Consider the following 18,559-nt stretch of genomic DNA (forward strand, 5'->3'; position numbering starts at 1 on the left):
GGGGGGTACCAGGGCACGGCAGCACGTGAGGAACGCCCTGCCCCTCTGTGAAGGTGGGGAAGGTGATTTTCCTGGGCAGGGGCCATGGGGATTATCACAGCCTGCTCCCCCCTCCGTGGGTTTGGGGGCATGGAGGGCTGGGGTGCTCAGCCCCATGGTGGTTTCCAGCCTCACTGACCCCCCCTCCCAGCCCCTGAGCCCCTTGGCGCCCCCACAGCCCCCCTGCCAGCCTGTCCCTGCTATTTGAAAGATGAGCCCCTGGCAGAGCCGGGCCAGGCACCGAGTAACCGGAGCCGGGAAGGAGCGGTGACCCCCGGCCCATCCCATTATAGCCGGCCCTAATCCCGGCCCGGCTGGGTGTCACATTCCCCCGGGAACGGGAGAGCTGCAGGGACACGTCATGTGCCTGGGGGTCCCCTGATAGAGACAAACCCACTGTCCCTGAGCTCTGGGGACAAAGAGAACAGCACATGGAGGGCTCAGGCCTGCAGCCGGGTCACCAACACCCCTCGAATGTCCCTCCCCAGGGGACCAAACACCTCCCCGCGGGCACTGCCGGAGGAGGGACAGGAAGGCGCCTCTCAGCCCTGCCCGGCCCCTTTTTGCCCCCAGCCCATCCAGCACCGTGCTGCTGCCGGTGAGGGATGCTGGGACTCATCCGGGGCGGCGGGGGCAGCACGCGGAGCCCTCCCTCCATCCCGCTCCACAGCCGGAGCCTCTCCCCGTTAGGTGGCAGCAGGAAACCACAGCGTTGGCTTTTCCGACCTAAATTATTCCATAATTCTGTGATTCTGGCTACGTGGGAGCGCGTCCCCCGCAGGAAAACCTGCCGGTTCCATCCGAGGACGCTCCTTCCCGCCCTGCCGCCTCGGGTCATTCACTGGCCATTAGGTGACCCTGTGCCCGCCCTGACCCATGTCCTCCCAAAGCCCTTTGGTCAAACCCCCAGGCCATGGAGGGGACACGGGCAGGGCTGCTCTGGCTCCCGCTCCCTCCCTTTCACCAGCAGCCAGCTTGGCCCCATTTCCCGTCCCATCACCTCCGGCATCGCCTCTCGCTCCCGTTCCTCTGTGTCACCCCGCGCCCCCTGTGCCTCCGGAGCCGGGACTCTGCCAGCAGCTGAGTCACCCCGGTGACCAGCACCTGAGTCACCAGGACCAGGGAAGTTCCCCGGTCCTCGATGCTTTTCCAACCGGAGCTGAGTAAACGGGAAAGTGTCAAGGAATTTGGCTGGGGAAAGTGTTTTCTTGGAGCCCCGGGTGCATCCCCTTTGCCACAGTGGACTCAGAGCTGGCCAAGGAGTGGGGGGCTCCTTCCCTATCATACAGAGAGATTCCAGGGCATGGAAGAGTAGGAAAGGCTGGGAAATTCAGGAAAAACATCCCTGTCCTTGCACCGCGTGTCCTCCAGGCCCCTGCAAGTGCTTTGCAGAGTATCCCCCCACCCCTCCTTGGATGCTGCCAGCAGCCGCCACCTCCTTCGCTGCCCTGATCAGATTTGATGTGCAATAAAATTCCTTTATTAAAAAAATACCAGGCGGCCAGACCGCACTGTGAGCCCGCCAGAGAGCCCTCGATTAATGACCCCTCGCATTCCCCTCCGCCGCCTCCCCGTTAATGATTTACAGCGGCTCCTCTCCAGCCTCTCCCCTCCCTCCTCGCCACCATCGGCACCTCCAGGCCAGAGCACAGGGAAGGGGCTCCAGGGAGCGCCCACAGGGATTTTCTCACCCCTGGCATATTCCCTGCCAGGGGACACCAGAGGTGAGGAAGTTGCCACCACCCCCAGCCTGGCTCAGCCGCATCCTCTCACAGGGGAGCGGCACACGGCGCCATTCCTGGTGCTGCCCTGATTGCTGCCGCCTCCTCCCTGCCAGGCGGGACCCCGGCTGGGCTGGCAGCCTCCCCCCACCCACCTGAGCCCCAGCACGCTCGGTGCACATGTGCTGGAGTGTGGGGGGAGTCGAGAGCGGGGCCAGGGCTGCCCCCCGCAGCAGCCCCAGGCTTTGTGCTCCCGGCACGCAGCCCCGAGGAGGTTTCATGTTACTGGGAAACTGGGATGGCGGGATGTTCCCGGGGCAGCCCCGCAGACAAAAGGCCATTGTGCAGCCGCGCAGCGATGGCTGCAGCCCCGGAGCATCCCGCTCCCTGCCTGAGCCAGCAGCCACCCCAGGCCCAGGAGGTGGCACAGCCGGCGTTGGAGGAGCAGAGGCACCCGCCAGGGGCCTGAGCAGCTCCCCAAAACTCATGGGATGCTGCAGGAGAGTGCCCAAGTCGGAGCACCCCACACACGGCCCGTTGCCCATCCCCATCCCACCATCAGCAGCGCCCAAAATGCCTCCTCTCCATCCCAGGGGACAGGAGTGGCACTAAACCAGACCCTGCTGGCACTGAGTAGGGGTGACGGGCAGGGACATGTCCCCACAGGTCAGGACGTGCAGGTGAGGGGTGGCTGAGCCTGAGCCGCTTTCCAGCCCCACCGGCTGATCCTGCTCACCCTGCGGCCGCCATGGATCAGCCTGTGCTGTCTCAGGATCATCAGGGTACAGGGAGTTATTTATGTGCATTTCCCTGTGCGGGGGCTGTGCTTATTGCAGCCCCAAGCACTCCGGAGCCCAGGGAAGGAAGCACCTCCAAATCCTTCCCTGCTCCCACCGCCACCAAATTCTCCTCTGAACCCCAACTCCCGCCGCGCCCCATTAACTGCTGTTCCAGAGGCTCTGCAGGTGACAATGACACCCACTCGTAATTAGCCAGGTGGCCCTTCTAATCACCCAACAACCTGAGCTGACTCAGAGGATCGGGTTTCCCCTTTCCCAGGGAAATTAGCAGGAATTAGGAGCACAAATCCCAAACGCAGCTTTGCAGGGCTCGGTGGCAGTGCCAGGATGCAGGGCAGGGCAGGATAAAACGTGTGCCACTCAGGGCCACCGTCTGGTCCCCCGTGTACCCCCTGGGTGCTTTTGGGGACACCTGATCAGCACCTGCGGTTCTGAGGAGCTCAGGGAGCTGGGGGTGATTTCAAGCACCTTTTTTTTCAGGGCACTTTCCAGAGGTGCAGCTTTTCCGGAGCACTGGGCACCCGTTTCACCATCAGCGCTCCTCTGGGGCCTGAAATACTGGCTAAATAAATCGAGATAGGAACTAAATCGTGTGTGCACGCCCCATTTGCAGCTCCTCGTGCACCCCACGGGGCTGGCCTGGGGCTGCATCCTGCAAACCCCGGGCTCAAATCGGCGGTTTAAGCCTGTAAGTTATCAGGTGATTTAGGAATTTGTCCCCAGAATGGGGCTGCAGGAAAACGCTGCCCTGGTGAGAGCTTAATCTGCTCCAGGGGTGAGAAGGAGGAAGGAGCCATTTAATCAAATTAACAGGCCTGGTTTGGGGTGGGTCCGGGGCTGTTTGGCCGCATGGGGCTTCATCAATGGGGCCATCGGGGAAACAAAGCCGGGAGGGGAAACAAAGGCCACGTCCCTGTCCCTGTCCTCCCGCGCTATGGCCGGCCAGCCCTGCGAGCACCCGGACCGGGACATCCCCGTTCGCATCCCGGGGGGGTTCCCAGCGGGTTCGGCCTCCGGGACACCGGGGCTGCGCGGCTCCGTGCGATGCCACCCGGCACGGCACCCGCTGTGCCCCGCGTTGGGCTCAGCTGCGATTGGGGGGGGGGGGGGATAATAAATCATTTGTTCCCCTGTTTCAAGCCATTTTCAGCTTCCTGTCTTGCTGCAGAACTCAACGGCGGGATGGGGGATGCACAGCCCTGCCCCCAAACCCACTCGGCCGCGAGCTGTAAATCAGGAACCCAAGTGCAGAAACAAAAGTGAAAATGTTCGTTCCGGAGTGCAGCAGTGGGCTCTGCTCCAGCCCAGTTTTTTCGCTGTTTTGCCCTCCTTGCACGTGGCTGTGTGTCCGTACCTGCCTGCTAGGCCATCTCCCCACCTCTCTCTAGTTCTGGGGCACCCCTGCAGCTCTGGTTTTCTTTAGAGACCAAGTGGTCACCCCACGGGTGAACCCGGTGTGGGGAGACTCCAGCGTGGGCTCAGAGAGTGGGGAGCTGCCAAAACTTGGAGGGATTAAAGCAGAGCAGCCCCGGTGGTTTGCAGGACTCGGCTGCTGCCATTCACGGGGAGTGCACAGTAAATAACGAGGGATATTAATAACAATGAGCCTCTGCCAGAACACAAACCAAATTCCTCATTGGGCTCACGGCAAAGGGGAAGCCTGAGCAGCAGCGTTGGGGTAAAAAGCACTCTGGCACATCCAAACCCAGGCAGGGCTGCCTGCAGGTGGAGAAACGCTAATTTTAGCCCAAAAAATGGGTACTTGGGGTCTGTAAACAACCCCTGGCTGGGCACAAGGCCCTGAGATGGGGGAGACCCAGCAGAGCTTGGATCAGGGTGCAGGCAGGCTGTGCCTGCTCTTCCTGCAGGTGTTTGGGAACAGGAGCCCTCTTGCTGGAGGGTTCTCCCCATCTTTGTTTCATTTTTTAATTGTGAGAAATGGACACTGCTCTGATTTAGGCAGGGGAATTTGTAGGGGATTTGAAAAATCCAAATAACAGTTAGCAGACACAAGTGCCCCAAGCCTGGCTGGGTCTGGTTTGTTTTTCTTCACAAACATTCCCTGCCAGAGCAGTTTTGCACAGGCAGATATTGATTCTTTCACATTTCATCTTTTTAAGGGTCTCCTTTTTTTTTAAATCTTTAAACAAAAACTTTTCTGAAACTGAAACTTAAATCCAGCAGTCTGAAGTTCAGATCTTCACTTCAGAGTTCAACCCTTAGAGTCAGGATTGTCAAAAGCACCTAAATCAGAGTTTCCATAAGATTTGTGATTGTTGTTTTCTCAGGAGTTTGCAGAAATTTTGCACAACGGGATGCTGAGCTTGGATTTCCCAGTCTCCCATCAAGGAAAAGCAGCGCAAGATCCCAAACCCTCAACTTGTGTTAGAAACTGCCCTGACCCAGTGGGGACCTGGGTTTTGGGGTACCTCACTGGAGAGCTGATCTCAGCTGACTCCAGACTGACCCAAACCCCTTCCAAACCAACCAGAGGAATTCTGAATGAAGCTCTTCACTGCAGACTGAGCCCAGCAGCTGCATAAAACCCAGGAGAGCCTCGGGGCCACCCAGGAGCCCCCAAACCCCACTGTGCACCGAGCAGAACCTGCCCCACAGCAGCCTCCCCTTCCGGCAGTGGTGCTGCAGTAACACATTAATTAATATCACACATTTAATTAATATCACAGCACCATCCAGGCGGCCCTGGGGGCCCCGGGGAGGGGGCCCCCACTGCTGGTGCCTCCACATGGGGACCAGAAGCTTTCGTGGGGGTTGACCTGGTGAGAAGGCAACAAACAGAAGCAGCATCGTGCTCTGGCCATCGGCAGATGGTGACTGCTCCCACAGGGACACCAAACCCCCCAGGCCAGCCCAAAATACGGAGAGGGGAGAGCCGCGGGTGTTCCCATGGGGGATCACCCACAGTGGGGTCACCGCCCCCCCAGGTACGGCCGCACCGGGAGCATTCCCAGAGCGGGAGGACGAGGGTGTCTCAATCCTCTCCGGCCTCCCAAGGGGACGCTCCATCCGGCTCCGGGGACCCTCGGGCGGGCAGGGCCAGGGGCGCAGCCGCCGCCGCAGCCCTTTGAACGGCCCTATCGCTCCCGGCCGCGCCGCCCCGCGCCGCCCCCGCCGTGATGCGGCCCCGGCTCCGCCTCCCCCGCTCCGCCGGCGCTGGGAGCTCCCTTCGCCTGTTTGCCCTTATTTAATTTCGAGTGTGATTTTGCTATTTTTAGCAGCTGGATCCCCTCCAGTAAGGCTAGGAGCGCGCTCCGGTTTTTTTTTTCCCCCCTCTCCCCCCTTTCTCCCCCCCTCCTATTTTTTTTTTCCCCTCGTTCCCTGCAAATGATTTTGACCCAGCTTCCTTCCTCCTGGAGCAATTTTTTTTCTCTCTCTCTCTCTCTCTTTATTATTTATATAAATACGCGGGGCCTGGCGGGGCCGGGGATGCGGGGCTGAGCCGCAGCCTCTCTCTTCTCCTTGCAGATCCGCAGTCGCCGCGGGCGGGGGGTCCCTTCGCTCCGCAACACAGACCCGCCGGGAAAAACAAAACCATCGAGCCGCCCCCAAAACCCACCGCGAACGCCCGGCTCCGCGATCAAGCTGACTGTGAGTGCCACCTTCCTCTTCCTTTGCTGCGGGGGGCCGGGGCTCTGCTTCCCCTCGCCGCATGCGGGGCACGATCGGCCCCGGCGTGTCGGGCTTTGCAGGGACGCGGCTGCGTGCGGCTCGCCGTGCTTCGCTTTATTATCGGTATTAATTATTGTTAATAGCAGCCTGATGCACCTGGCGGGCCGCGGCGGAGCCGGGGGGGGGACGGGCGGGGGTCCCCGAAGCCGCTGCTCCCACCGCCGAGCGACTTTGCTCCACTTACTCGGCTGCGGGTGATGCAAACGCCCCGCACCGAGCCCGGGGGGCCCGCACGGCCCCGGGACGGCCCCGGGACGGCCGGCACCGTGCAAGGTGCGCGGGGCCGCGGGCGCTGCGCGGGCGGGCGAGCGCGGCCCGGCGGGGAGGCCGGGGCGGCGGGAGGTGCGCGGGGCCGCCGCGAGGCCGAGGCCGGCTCTCGGGGAGCGAGCACACGCGGTTCGGGGCGAAGTTGTGCTGCTGGGGCTCGGCCCCACGCCGGATGGTGCCCCCGCACCCCGCCATTCCCGCAGCCCGCCCGCAGCGCCGGCTCCACGAGGGGTTTTATTACACCACCCCCCCCCAGGACAGGGGCTTCACAAAGCCCTGATGGTGCCCTTCCTGCCTCTTTTCTTTCTCCTCCACCTCCCTCCTTCCTTTCCTTTATCACTTCCTTTTATTATGCATCCCAGGAAGGAAGGGGGGGACTTTGCTCAATGGCAGCCCCGGGGTGGGGTTCAGAGCAGCCCCACGGCGGGTCTGTGCTAAGGAGGAGCCCGCACATCCCTCCCGGCCCGCACCCCTGCCCAACAGGCTCTTCAACTTCTGCTCCACGATTCCTTCCCCTCCTCCTTCCCCATCCCTCTGCCAGGAGGTGCGGCTGGGATCCCTCTCCAGCTGCCATCAGGCTGGATTTTCTGGGCGTGAAGAGCTTTTATATATATATATATATATATATATATAAAAATATATTTTTTTTTTAAATTTAAGATCTAAGGCCCCCGCCTGTCTCCCCGCTTCTCCTGGGCCAGTTTGTTTAATCTAAGAGTAGGTGGCAGGAGCGGGGGATTTATGGGGTTATCAGCACAGAGCAGCATAAGCCAGCGCAGGCAGCTGGGAAGGCGAGACCAGGCCCAAGAGCAGGCGGGAGCGTCGCTCCGAGGGGACAGGTTGGCCCTTGTGCAACCCAGAGGTGGCCGCTGAGGACGGCCCAGCTCACGCTGTGGAGCAGAGGGAGCGATGAGGCTGGGGGAGGAGGGCCCGGCGGCTCAGCATCCATAGGGATGGAGAGGGGAGGAGGTTTCCTTCCCCCAGCTCCCTCAATCGACGGGCAGATGTGGCCCCTCCACCTCCAAACCGTGCAGAGATGTTCCCCCCGCCCCCGGCCGCGGGGAGCCCGGCAGCCCCTGCCCGCGTCCCCCCACTGATTCCTCCCTGCCTGGAAAGGTTTCTCCCTCAGCTGCTTCCTCTCCTCCATGGCAACCCAGCTGCTCCCTCCCTCCCTCCGTGGCTCTGATGCGTGTGAGCAGGGCCGGAGCTGCTCCCGCCATGTGCCCGGCGTGGTCCCACAGGCTGGCAGCACACCCGGGGCAGGTGCTGCCGAGCCGGGGGCGCTGAGGGGGGCTGGGGCTGCTCTCGGGAGCAGGGAAGGGGCTGGGGTGGGAGAGAAGCATCCCCCATTTCCAGCATCCTCCTTCCCAGCCCCCTCTACCAGAGTCCCCCGAGCCCCCCGAGCTCTGGAATCCCTGCAGAGAGCTCTGAGGTGCTGGAGGGAAGGGGAGGGATGGGTGGGTGGGATGCACAGGGGTGGTTGGAAAGTGCACGTGCTTTCCCCAGCACCAACAACTTTGCAGCAGCAGCTGCTTTTGGGGGGGATGGGGGAATACCCAGCGGCACCCCCGTCCCATGGAGGGTCCCCCTGGCATTCCCTGCTGGAGCTGCTGTGGGGTCTGGTTCCTCCTCCAGGGGAGGAGAGCCCAGCAGGGTGGGGGCCATGCTGGGCCCTTCTGTTTCCAGCTGCAGGAGGGGGCACAGAGCAGCTCGAGACTGCTCTGCCTCTGACAGAAATTGACTTAAAAAGAGACAAAATCCCAGTCCCAGCCCGACCAGCAGCCGGCCCTTTGCTGGCCTAAATCTAAACCATACTTCTTTTTTTTCCTAAGAGACTCCTTGAAGGGCTCTGGGATGCTGTGAGTAATATTTTCGGGGTGTTTACACTACAGCATGGTTTCTGTCTCCCAAAAAAAAAAAAAAAAAGACTCCGAGGGTGGTTTTTGTTGTTGTTGTTCTGCACTCATGAGTCACTTCCAGAGGGGAGCAGGAGCTGACGCCTGTTTTTTGAAAAGGCTCAGAGGTCTGAGAGTGGCTCCTCGGGCTGCATGTCCTGCCCACACCCTCCCCAGTGAGGCTCAGTGTCCCAAGGGGCTCAGCACCCTCTGCCCCCACAGCCCTGCTATCCCAGCTACTCCAACACCATCAAATTGGGACCAGTTCCTCAAAACTGAGCATTATTATCCCAGAGGTAGGAGGGTGCCTCCATCAGCACACACAGGCTGGGCACACAGCCTCAGAACTGCCTCTGTTCCTGCTGGGAAGCCTCACATCCCCACCCTGGCAGGTGTCCCCAGCGTGTGGGGTCACCACCAGGGCTGGGGCAGCAATCCTGCTCCTTCCCACCCCGAGTCCATCCTGCCGCCTCCTGGGCTGGCAGCCGGGCACGGAGCCACCCCCACAGCTCTGGAAAAGCAGGTTTTCCCTGTGCCCCTGGGAAGCAACGAGGTGGAGAGGGGAAGATGGAGCCTTTTCCTTGGTGGAATTGCTCCAAGAGCTAGGTAGAGTTGCCCAGCCTTTGGGGACATGCACAGGGGAGGTGACAACCTGGTGTCATCAGGTCAAGTGCTTGTCCCTAACCTCAGCTAGGCAGCAGGGGCAGGGCTGTGGGACCCTGAGCCCCACTCCAAGGCCCTGGCACCCTTGTGGGGACACCCAAAGTCCTTAATGCCACCACTCACCCTGCCTCAGCTCGCCTGTGCCAGCAGCACATTTGGGATTCCAGATTAAATCTGGAGCCTCCTTCAGGAAAGGGGCTCTGCAGGATGGGCAGGCCAAGCTGCTGCTCCCCAAATGCCTGAGGGGGTCCCAGGAGCTGGGCACTGGCTGCTCCTGCAGGGTGGCTGTGCCATGGGCTCGGGCACTGCCCTGCAGCCAGGGCATTTTGCTGCCCAGCAGATGCCAGGAGCGTGCAGGGGGCATCTCCTGCCCTGGGGTGAGGGCTGGGGGATGCCACGGCTGGCATGGCGAGCCAGAGCCGTGCCTGACTGACCTTCCTCCCTCCCTCCCACTCCTCCTCACCCCGCTGGGACAGACGATGAGTGAATCCAGTGCCAAATCCAGCCAGCCCCTGGCCTCCAAAGGGGAGAAAGACGTGTCGGAGAAGAGGGGCCGAGGGCGGCCCAGGAAGAAGCCGCAGGTACGTGGGGTCCCCTATGAGAAATGGGGGGCTGGGCACCCCCAGGGTATGGGGCAGCAGGAAACCCCCCCACACCTACACCCCAGGCTGGGGACACCCTCAGTGCAGCCCTGTTACCCCTTTGGGCAGCACCTCCCCAGGGCTCACCAGCAGCAAGACCTTCCTGGGGGTCTCCAGAGCCCCCCCGAGCTCCTGGCCCCTCCTGGGGGCTCTCCTGCCCCTCCCCAGGCCCTGCTGAACCTGCCTTTGCAGACAGGCTAATTAAAGCCCCATTAGCAAAAGCTGCTCAGAGAGATAAGATGCTGCTGGAGCCTTTATAGTACCAAACCCCGCTCAGCCCCCCCGAGGCAGGTGGGGTTTGTGCACAACGTTTTCCTGCAGAAAAGGTGATTTGTGGCTTCTCCAGCACTTCTTCCTCAGCTGCAGCACCAGCAGCAAGCAGGGTGTGGGCTGAGGGGCTGTGGGGATCGTCCAGCTGGGCTAAGTGGGTGATGCTGGGGGTGGAAAAGGTCACCTATGCCCAGCTGAAGGACACACGGGAGCCTGTGCCTGGTGTTTGCCAATCCCAGTGTGACCAGGGCTCCCACATGGGAGCATCCCTGCCCTGGCAGGGTCTGCAGGGACTGGAGCATCCCTGGCTGCTCTGGAAGCCACTCTGGGCATGCAAACCCCCTGTGCTCTCCCTCCAGCAGGAGCCCAGCGAGGCCCCGACCCCCAAGAGACCCCGTGGACGGCCGAAGGGCAGTAAAAACAAGGCCACCCCAAAGGGCAGGGTAGGTACCTGGGACAGGGTGCTCCAGCTGGGTGCTGGTACCACAGCAGGTCCAGTTTGAGCTCAGTTATGGACAATTCAGGGCAGATCTGCCTCTGAGGTGGGGATGGGGGGAGGAATCTGGCCCAAGGAGGGTGGGGGAGCTGGGGGCCATGTGTCAGCACCAGGACACCCGAGATAAACCTGTTTGCAAAACGTGCGACTCACATCCTGCACCCACCTCGTGACTCATGGGGCATCCCAGGGCTGGGGGGGCTTGGGGGGCTGGCAGCAGCACCCCAGGAGATGCCACTGGGGTGATGAATCCGGCAGTCACGGTGGGAGGAAGGGGAACACCGCCCACCCCTGCCAGCATCCTGGGGACAGCCTGACCAAAATGCCTTTTTTGTTATCCTGGCTCAGAAAGCTGCAGTCACACCAGGGAGGAAACCTCGAGGGCGACCCAAAAAATCGGTGAGCAGGCTTTTCCCTTCCCCATCCACCCTGGTAGGGCACTAGGCACTTTGGGGGCAGTACAGCTCCCCAGAGAGCCCCGTGAGTGCAGCGTGGAGGCTGTCAGGTTGGAGGAGCTCAGAGCAGTTGAGCCAGTAGGACGCTGCACTGAGTGGGCTCTGAAGCCTCTAGAGGTGGGGGTTTGAGGAATCCTGCCCACCCCCCCTCTGCATGGGCCCAAGAGCAGCGCTGGCTGGCTGGTCCTGCCCTGGGGACATGCTGGCACACGCCTGCCCGGGTCCCTGCACAACATTCCTGCAGCCCACGGGTGCAGCCACCCCCTTCCTTCCCTGAGCTTCCCCTCCTCCATTCCATTTTTTCTCCTTTCCCCCTCGGTTCACAGCTCAGGCGGGTGCCAGGTACCTGGACAGTTTCATCTCCTTTCCCTGTCTGTCCCAGATTTTGCTCCTTTTCCCACTGAAATTCCTCGCAGAGCCGAGGGCTTGGGGCCAGCCAGGGCTGCAAACCCGAGGTGCCGTCCTGGGGCCCCCTGTGCCGGTGTCACAGTGCCAGGGCCTGTTTGGGGACCCCAGGCTGTGCAGCCAGTGCAGGGGGGTGTGGGAGGAGCCTGTCCCGTGCCAGCGGGGCCGTGCCGGGACACGATGTCCCGTTCTGGCAGGCGCGGTGGCGTTTTTGTGAATGGAGCGGGAGGAAGCGGGGGCTGCTGTGACTCAGGCTCACTCAGCCCTGAGTCACCGCCGCGTGCGGGGTCACGGCCGCCCACCCCGGCCTGGGGGCTGGACAGGGACACCCGGGGCTGGACAGGGACAGCCTCGGCTGCCACCACCCCCCTGCTGGCCACTGGGGACCCGGCCGTGGCAGTCCCACGCTCAGAGGTGTTGGTGGAGTTGTGTTCTCCCCTCCTCACTGTCAGCCCACCCAGGGGTTTCTCACCTGGGATTTACCTCCGAGCTGGGGTCAGGGCCAGTCCTTGACCCAGCTGAGTTTCCCTCGTTGCACAAGGGGTGTGATGTGCCCGGCCAGCCCTTGGTGCAGGGGCACTGGAGTGGGGCTGCGCTCCCTGACACCCCCCGGCCACGCTCCCTTGCCTTGCAGCAGCAGGACGAGGAGGAGGTGAACATTTCCCAGGAGTCATCCGAGGAGGAGCAGTGACACCTCCCGAACCGGCGCTACCTCATCGCCCGACGGCCCCGCAGCGGCCGGGGGAGAGGGGTGGGAGAGACCCACTGTGCCGCCCTGGCTTCCTCCTCCTCCTCCTCCCTCCTCCGCTCCCTCCTCACCCTCAGACAACGGCAGCACTGGAAAATGGCCCAACCCGGGCGGCCCCCGCAGCCCCCGCCCGGGGGGGGCACCTGCCCCAGCTCCCCCTCCCCAGCCCTGGGGTTCGGGGCACCCCACTGGAAAGGGGGATCATGGCAGAGAGCCGGGGCTGGCACCCCCCACCTTCGCTGCCCCCCATGCAGTGATCTCACCCCACCAAAGTGGGTGCTGGCTGCCCCCCCAGCACTGGGCTCTGCCCTGGGGCCTCTGCAGGGAAGAGACAGGGGGGGCAGTGAAGGTGAGACCCCCCCAAAATGCATTAGACCTTTGCTCTGGCCTGCTGCTACCCTGGGCAACCCCCTTGGTCCCCCCAGTCCTGGGTGACTGCACTGTGTGCGGGAGCAGCTCCCGTGGCGAGGGAGCCCATCCCTGGGGTGCCCACCCCCAGGGGTGCCAGTCCCCAGGGGTGCCCGGGCACGGCTGGCTCTGGGCAGCCCTCTCCTCATAGGTTCTGGTATATATATATATTTTTTTGTTTAGTACTTTTTTTCCTTTCATTCACAACTACCTCTGGATATTTAAGTTCCACTCTCTGAACTCACAGACGTGCTGCTGCACTGCCAGGGCACCGTGGGCTCGGTGGTTCCTGTTTTCGGGGTGTTGCTGGGGGCTGTGGGGTATTTTTTTTTTTTCCCCCTTTTTTTTGGGCTTCATTTTTCTTTTTTTTTTTAATTGTTATTTTGAGGTCTAGTTTGCTCTGCTGCTTCAAGGGATCGAGGCTGGCAGGGCAGAGGTGTGGGAGGACCATGGGATGCTCCCCCTGCCCCTCTGCCCCAGCACGACGGCTGCAGCGGGACCGGAGGTCGGTGCCGGGCGGCCCCGGCGGGAGAGAATCGGGGTTTGGTTTGGGTTTTTTTTTGGTTCACTGTTAACGACCTTTTGGGTTCCTATTTGCAGTTACTTGAATAAAACATTTTATGGATGTTTGTGATGCCTCTGTCCCGGGCCCTGGCTGGGTGGGGCAGGGCTGGCTCCTCCCGGGGCATCTCCTCCACAGGGACATCCAGCCATCCATGGGGAGAGCTGCCGATGGAAACACAAACAGGCAAAGCCCTGCTGCCCCCCAAACTCCCAGCCCCACTCAGAGCCCCGGGACCAAGGCAGAGACATGTTTATTTACCCCATCTTCCCCCAGGCATCCCATGCCAGCAGAGCCTGCTGCTCCCTGCCAGTCTGCCCGCCCCAGTGGGCCCTCCTGGTGCTTTCCAAGGGGCTGCTGGAGCAGTTCAAGCAAAAAAAATATGGCAAAACCAGGCACTGAGGTAGGAGATGTCCCATCCTGGTCAGTGCTCAGTGGTGGCATCGTGGCATCATTGTGGGCACATCCTGCCCGTTCTGGCTGATGGAACCAGTGCTGCCCCCGTGCTCCCTTCCCTCCCATGGGCAGGATCCGGTCACGGTGCTCCAGGCAGAGTCAGGCCCTCCAGTCCCTTCGTGGGGGCCAAGGGGGCGAGGGTCCCCCCCAGCCGGGCACCACCTGCAACACAGAGGGACACACCTGCAGCCCAGGGCATGGCGGCAGGTGGGGAAGGCACTGCCCACGCAGCCCAACCCTCCCAAAAACCTCCGTTCTACACCCAAAGCCCCGCTCCCTCGAGGTCAGACTCAGCGTTCTTGGCGGTCTTTCCCAACTTCAATGATTCCCAGAGTTCCCTCGGGACAGGCACCTCACTTGCTGCTGCTGCTCCTTGAATTCTTCATGGAAAAACTGGATAAACGCCAATTCCCAGCACAGCGACCCACCTGAGCCTCCTCAGCCTCTACCAGCAGCTCCTGCTCCGACTCGGGCGGCTCCTCAGCCGGGTCGTAGCTGTACATGGGCAGCAGCCGGTGCCGCAGCCGGTCGGACCTGCCGGGGGTCTCTGGTGAGCGCTGACCCCGCACCCCCGCAGCCCCCGGCCCCGAGGCCCCGCTCACCTGCGCTTCTTCTTGACGTACATCACCTGCGGGGAAAGGCATCAGCGGCGCGGGGCTCCGCGCTGGGCTCGGCGACCCCCGGAACCCCCCGCCCGCCCACTCACCGCGGCCAGGAGGGCGCCGAGGAGGGTGAGGAGGAGGAAGGGCCCCAGCACGGAGCCCACCAGCGAGTCCCCCGCCGCGCCCGGGGCCGTGGGGGCAGTGGCGTTGCTCATGGCCCAGCGCCGGCTCCTGCCCGCATAGGGGGGGACGCGCCTGCCCGGCCCCACGGACGGGAGCTCTGCAAGCCACAGGCGGCCTTGGGAGTGACCCACGGCCCGGGAATGACCCGTACCCTGGGAATTCACCGCCCGGGAATGACCCACCGCCCGGGAATGACCCCCACGCCGGGAACCCACCGCCCGAGGATGACCCGCACCCCGGAATTCACCGCCCGGGAATGACCCCCACGCCAGGAATGACCAGCGCACAGGTAATAACCCACCTCCCGCCCGGTAATAACCAACTAACCGGTAATGATCCCCCTCCCGGTATCACCCCGTGGCGGGGGGGGGGGGTCACCCCACACCCCCCTCCCTGCAGAGCTGGGATTGGGGGGGAATCCGCCTCCACCAGCGGGAGGACCGGAGGGACCCCCTCACTGGGCTGTGCCCGGGACACTCTCAGACCCCAGACCCCCACCCCAATCCCCCCCTTTTCCTCCTGGTCCGGTTCGGGATGCTCCGGGGTCCCCCCATCTTCCCCCCCCCCCCCCCCACTCCGGGGATCCCCGCGCGCGCGCCACGCCCCGCCCCGCCCACCTGCGCGCGCCGCCCGCACCCGGAACCCGCGCGGCGCGTGACGGGCGAGGGGCGGGGCCGAGCGCGCGCGCGGCAAGGGGCGGGACAACGAGGAAATGGGCGGGGCCTGGGGCGGGGCGGTGGCGGCGCGCGGCCAGCAGGGGGCAGCAAAGACCGGGCCGGGGGGGGGGCGGGAAACGCGTGAGGGGAAAACCAGGGGAAAACAGAAAAATGGGAACCGTGGAGCGAGGAAGGGAAAAACAGGGCAAAAAACTCGGGGCAAGGGAAGAAAAGGCCCCTGAGGGGGGGCGAGTGGAGGGGTGGGCGGATAGAAGGAGGGAGGGATGGGGGAATTGCATATCTGGCCAGGGTGAGTGCCCAGCTGGGGGTGTGGGTGAGAGAAGAGAAAGGGATGGATGGATGGATGGATGGATGGATGGATGGATGGATGGATGGATGGATGGATGGATATGTGGCTGTGCTGGGAGACAACCATCCCACAGGGCCGGGGATGGCCGGGTTTCAGGGGTGCCAGGAGCGTGGGCAGTGTCACCCACACTGGGGTCTGCTGTGGGGCTCCTGCTGTGGCTGCTCTCCCCCAGGCTGGACCGTGAAGACTTTGGCAGGGCTGTGATGGTGCCGGCAGTGTCACCCACAGTGGCGGCAGTGCCCCAGCCCTGATCCCGGCCGCAGGGCTAATCCGCTTTGCCCACAGGGACCAGATGGTCCCGCTAAGTGGGTCAGGCAGGAGCGGGGGACACCAGGGAGCACTGGGCCCCACTGCGCTTCCCAACAGCTACAAAAAATAACCATCGAGGGGAATGGGGTGAAAGAGGAGCCTGGACATGGAGGGGTTGGGGGGACACAGCCCCTGGGCTGGCAGCAGGGCAGGGCTCAGCCACTGCGGAGCATCCAGAGCCTCCTGAGCTGGTAGGGAAGAGCAGCAACTGGTCTGAAGCCTTCCCAAGCCCCAGCCCCTGTCCACCACTGCAATGGGAGAACCAGAGTGTGGGACAGGACCCCCAGTGCCCCCCAGCCCAGCAATGACACCTCAGGAGCCTTCCATGCTGCTACTATCCACGCTGCCCATCCCCTCCCAGCTGAACCTTGCTGTGCCTGGGCTAAAAATAAATCCATCAATTTCTAGGAAAGCTCCTTGGAGAGCATGAGCGAGTGGGAGCACATGGCCAGGAGGAGCATGCGTGCTCCGGGGAAGCGGCATCCTTGGGAGGAGACCGGGGGCCACCAAGCCCCTCCACATGGGCAGAGCCAGCCCAGGACACCTGCAGCATCCCCAGATCCCATGTGCACATTATTTTTTACCAATCCACTGCTTCCCAGAGCACCCAGATGAGGGAAAAAGGGGAGTCAAAGCTGGGGCAGCACAGGACCTGCTCATCCCTGGAGAAATCTCCCCCTTGCTAACCTTGGGGTGGGGAAGGATGTCAGGGGGGCTGAGGGCAGCATCGCCTCCCATCCTGGGGACAAGGCACCCTCGTGCCCGGGCTGTAGGGGTTGTCAGCCAGGGGGACAAAGCTGGAATAGCAACACAGGGTATTTATTTCTGCCCCAAACCCCGCTGTGAGCCATCAGCCCCCTCCCCTGCTCTCCTCGGCCCCCAGCACATAACTGGGGACAGCTTTGCTGAGCCGCTAAGCTCCCGTTTAAGCAGCTGAGCGCAAGTGGCCGGATTTCCAGGCAGCGCATCCCTGCGGCTGCTCATCCGCCCAGAAATGCCGGGGTGGGGGTCGGGTGCCGCGGTCCCCGCGGGGGCACAGCCGCCCCGGCTCTGCTCGCTCAGGCATTAACGCCGCCGTCAGCCCGGATTAATTCTGGGCTCTCGCCGCAGCTGCAACGCGGGGCTGTGGCGCACCAGCCCCCGTGTGCTCTGCGGGAGCAGCCTGGCCACATCCAGATCCCGAAGGGAATTTGTAAAGGCTCGCTTAGGGATGGGTCTCCGCACCAGGACACGTTTGTTTCGCAGGGAAATGCGGGAGCTCGCCTTGCTGTGGCCAGGCAGGCAGCGCCAGCCGCACCACGCACTGCTGGTGCTCTCAGTGCAGGCTCCACCCGGCTGTTTTGTGGGAAAGATTTTGTGAAAGAGGTGGGAGCACATTCAGAGGCTTCTCGAGGCTCTCTCCTTAAAATGCCCCTTTTTATAGCAGAGTGCATGCCCCATCAGTGAGCCCATCTCAACACCAGGCTGTTGGTGACATCCCTCCAGTTCCTCTTCCAGGCTGTGACTGTCCCAAGCCACTGCAGCTTTCTCCTTGGATGACACTTGCCAATCTCCAAGTTCACCCACGATGGAGAGACGAGGCAGGAGGCAGAGCTGTGTGAAATACTGGTGTTTTTATTGGTTGGCACTAGATTACAGCCCACACTCTCGGCAAACTGGCACCCACCAATCTTATTTTTTCAATTTTTCGCTCTTTCAGAGACAGTGACGGCCTCCCTCTCACACAGAACTCAACAGAGGGAAACCCCTCGTGACAGGACCCCACCGCACCACCCAGCTTCACACACGGAGAGCCCTCCTGCCTTTCTGGAGACACTGTACATGAGAGGTCAGACTCTTTGTAGGGATGTCCTGCACCTGCCAGGACTGAGCAGGAGCTGGAGAACACCTGCTCCTGCAGGTGGGGGTGAGGTCGAAGGTAACAGCTCAGACACAAACCAGAGACAAACCCCCACAGCTCTGACCAACCATGGAGAGTCCTTGTTTTGGGGAGGAATGGAGAAGCCTCAGGAAAAATGGACCCTGGTCATTCATCCCTCAGCTGGGTCTGGGGTCCCCTTCTCCAGATTTGGGGAGACTGCAAGGAGCCCCCCACGTACACAGAGCTCATGGAAGGACTGAGCAGCAAATGCAAAGTGATCATTCCAGATTTTCTGATTTAATAAATATAAAATAGGACACACAGGAAATTCAACAAACACTCTCAGACCTCCCCAGGTTTCTGAGGCAATTCTAGAGCAAATTCATCAAGTATAACATCAAAATTCCCATCTTCCCACAAAAAAAAAAAAAAAACCCAAACCAAAAACAAAACAACAACAAAAAACCCCCTGTATGGACTAGCACCAAAGAGAGATTTATAAATCTCCTAAATACAACTTCAGTCCAGTTGAGTTTCTTTTTCACCAGCTCCACTTCAGTTCTGTACAGACCCCTGACACTACCCCAGCACTCAGGATCTCCGCAGCCTAGAGCAGCTGGATTAGTTCATTCCAAGGTTAGGAAAATGAGGATAACACCCTGTGTGTATCAGGGGCTCAGGGAGCAGCTGAGGGACACCCCAGCCATGAGGTCACCACGGCCCTGAAGGGCTGCAGCCACCAGATGATGCCATTACTGAGGAGAAGGGAGCCAGGAGGGAAAACCCAGCCTGGGAGCAAGACCAGAGCAGGCAGAGGGAAAAACTCCTCACACTGCCACAGTCACTGCTTGGGGCAGGTTTGGCTGAAGATGCAGCTCCATCCCCCCCCAGCACAGCCTCCACTTGGGAGGGTCAAGCCCCAAACCAGCCCCTCACCAAGCCCCAGTGCTTCCTGGATGCTCTGCACAGGGATGGATGCTGCATCCGGCTGTGTGAAAACACCAACACGTTAATTTGGGATGAAACAGAGAGAACAGGCAGGAAAACCTACAGCTCTGGTGC

The 18,559-nt window shown here is 61.8% G+C and overlaps 2 protein-coding genes across 7 annotated transcripts; one reads left to right on the top strand and one right to left on the bottom strand.

Moving 5' to 3' along the window:
* The first annotated feature begins 5,681 nt into the window (after positions 1 to 5,681).
* On the top strand, positions 5,682 to 13,123 carry HMGA1 (high mobility group AT-hook 1). Of its 6 annotated transcripts, none has more exons than XM_030233108.2 (6): positions 5,682 to 5,813; positions 6,047 to 6,169; positions 9,552 to 9,656; positions 10,346 to 10,429; positions 10,831 to 10,881; positions 11,977 to 13,123. In XM_030233108.2, exons 3-6 carry the CDS (start codon positions 9,555 to 9,557, stop codon positions 12,031 to 12,033), a joined length of 294 nt encoding a protein of 97 aa, XP_030088968.1. In that variant the 5' UTR covers positions 5,682 to 5,813; positions 6,047 to 6,169; positions 9,552 to 9,554; the 3' UTR covers positions 12,034 to 13,123. The 6 variants fall into 6 exon arrangements, with proteins under 6 accessions (XP_030088968.1, XP_030088970.1, XP_050841252.1 ...); XM_030233110.2 differs by having other exon boundaries at positions 5,698 to 5,813; positions 11,980 to 13,123; XM_050985295.1 differs by having other exon boundaries at positions 5,698 to 5,813; positions 10,349 to 10,429; positions 11,980 to 13,123.
* Positions 13,124 to 13,296: 173 nt separating this feature from the next.
* On the bottom strand, positions 13,297 to 14,828 carry SMIM29 (small integral membrane protein 29). Its single transcript, XM_030233107.2, has 4 exons — positions 14,223 to 14,828; positions 14,119 to 14,144; positions 13,945 to 14,050; positions 13,297 to 13,678 (listed from the first exon to the last, which is right to left on the bottom strand). Exons 1-4 carry the CDS (start codon positions 14,331 to 14,333, stop codon positions 13,616 to 13,618), a joined length of 306 nt encoding a protein of 101 aa, XP_030088967.1. The 5' UTR covers positions 14,334 to 14,828; the 3' UTR covers positions 13,297 to 13,615.
* Positions 14,829 to 18,559: the final 3,731 nt, after the last annotated feature.

The sequence above is a fragment of the Serinus canaria genome, chromosome 26, assembly GCF_022539315.1.
Source record: "Serinus canaria isolate serCan28SL12 chromosome 26, serCan2020, whole genome shotgun sequence".
In the NCBI taxonomy this organism is placed as follows: Eukaryota; Metazoa; Chordata; class Aves; order Passeriformes; family Fringillidae; genus Serinus; species Serinus canaria.

Bases quoted from the DNA above. Each gene is read 5' to 3' on its own strand.
- SMIM29 (XM_030233107.2), bottom strand. From the start codon at position 14,333: ATGAGCAACGCCACTGCCCCCACGGCCCCGGGCGCGGCGGGGGACTCG. The intron at 14,051-14,118 runs GTGAGCGGGGCC...GACCCCCGGCAG, and splicing joins TACGTCAAGAAGAAGCGCAG to GTCCGACCGGCTGCGGCACC. The intron at 13,679-13,944 runs GTGGGTCGCTGT...TCTGTGTTGCAG, and splicing joins TAGAGGCTGAGGAGGCTCAG to GTGGTGCCCGGCTGGGGGGG.
- HMGA1 (XM_030233108.2), top strand. From the start codon at position 9,555: ATGAGTGAATCCAGTGCCAAATCCAGCCAGCCCCTGGCCTCCAAAGGG. The intron at 9,657-10,345 runs GTACGTGGGGTC...CTCTCCCTCCAG, and splicing joins GGCCCAGGAAGAAGCCGCAG to CAGGAGCCCAGCGAGGCCCC. The intron at 10,882-11,976 runs GTGAGCAGGCTT...CTTGCCTTGCAG, and splicing joins GAGGGCGACCCAAAAAATCG to CAGCAGGACGAGGAGGAGGT.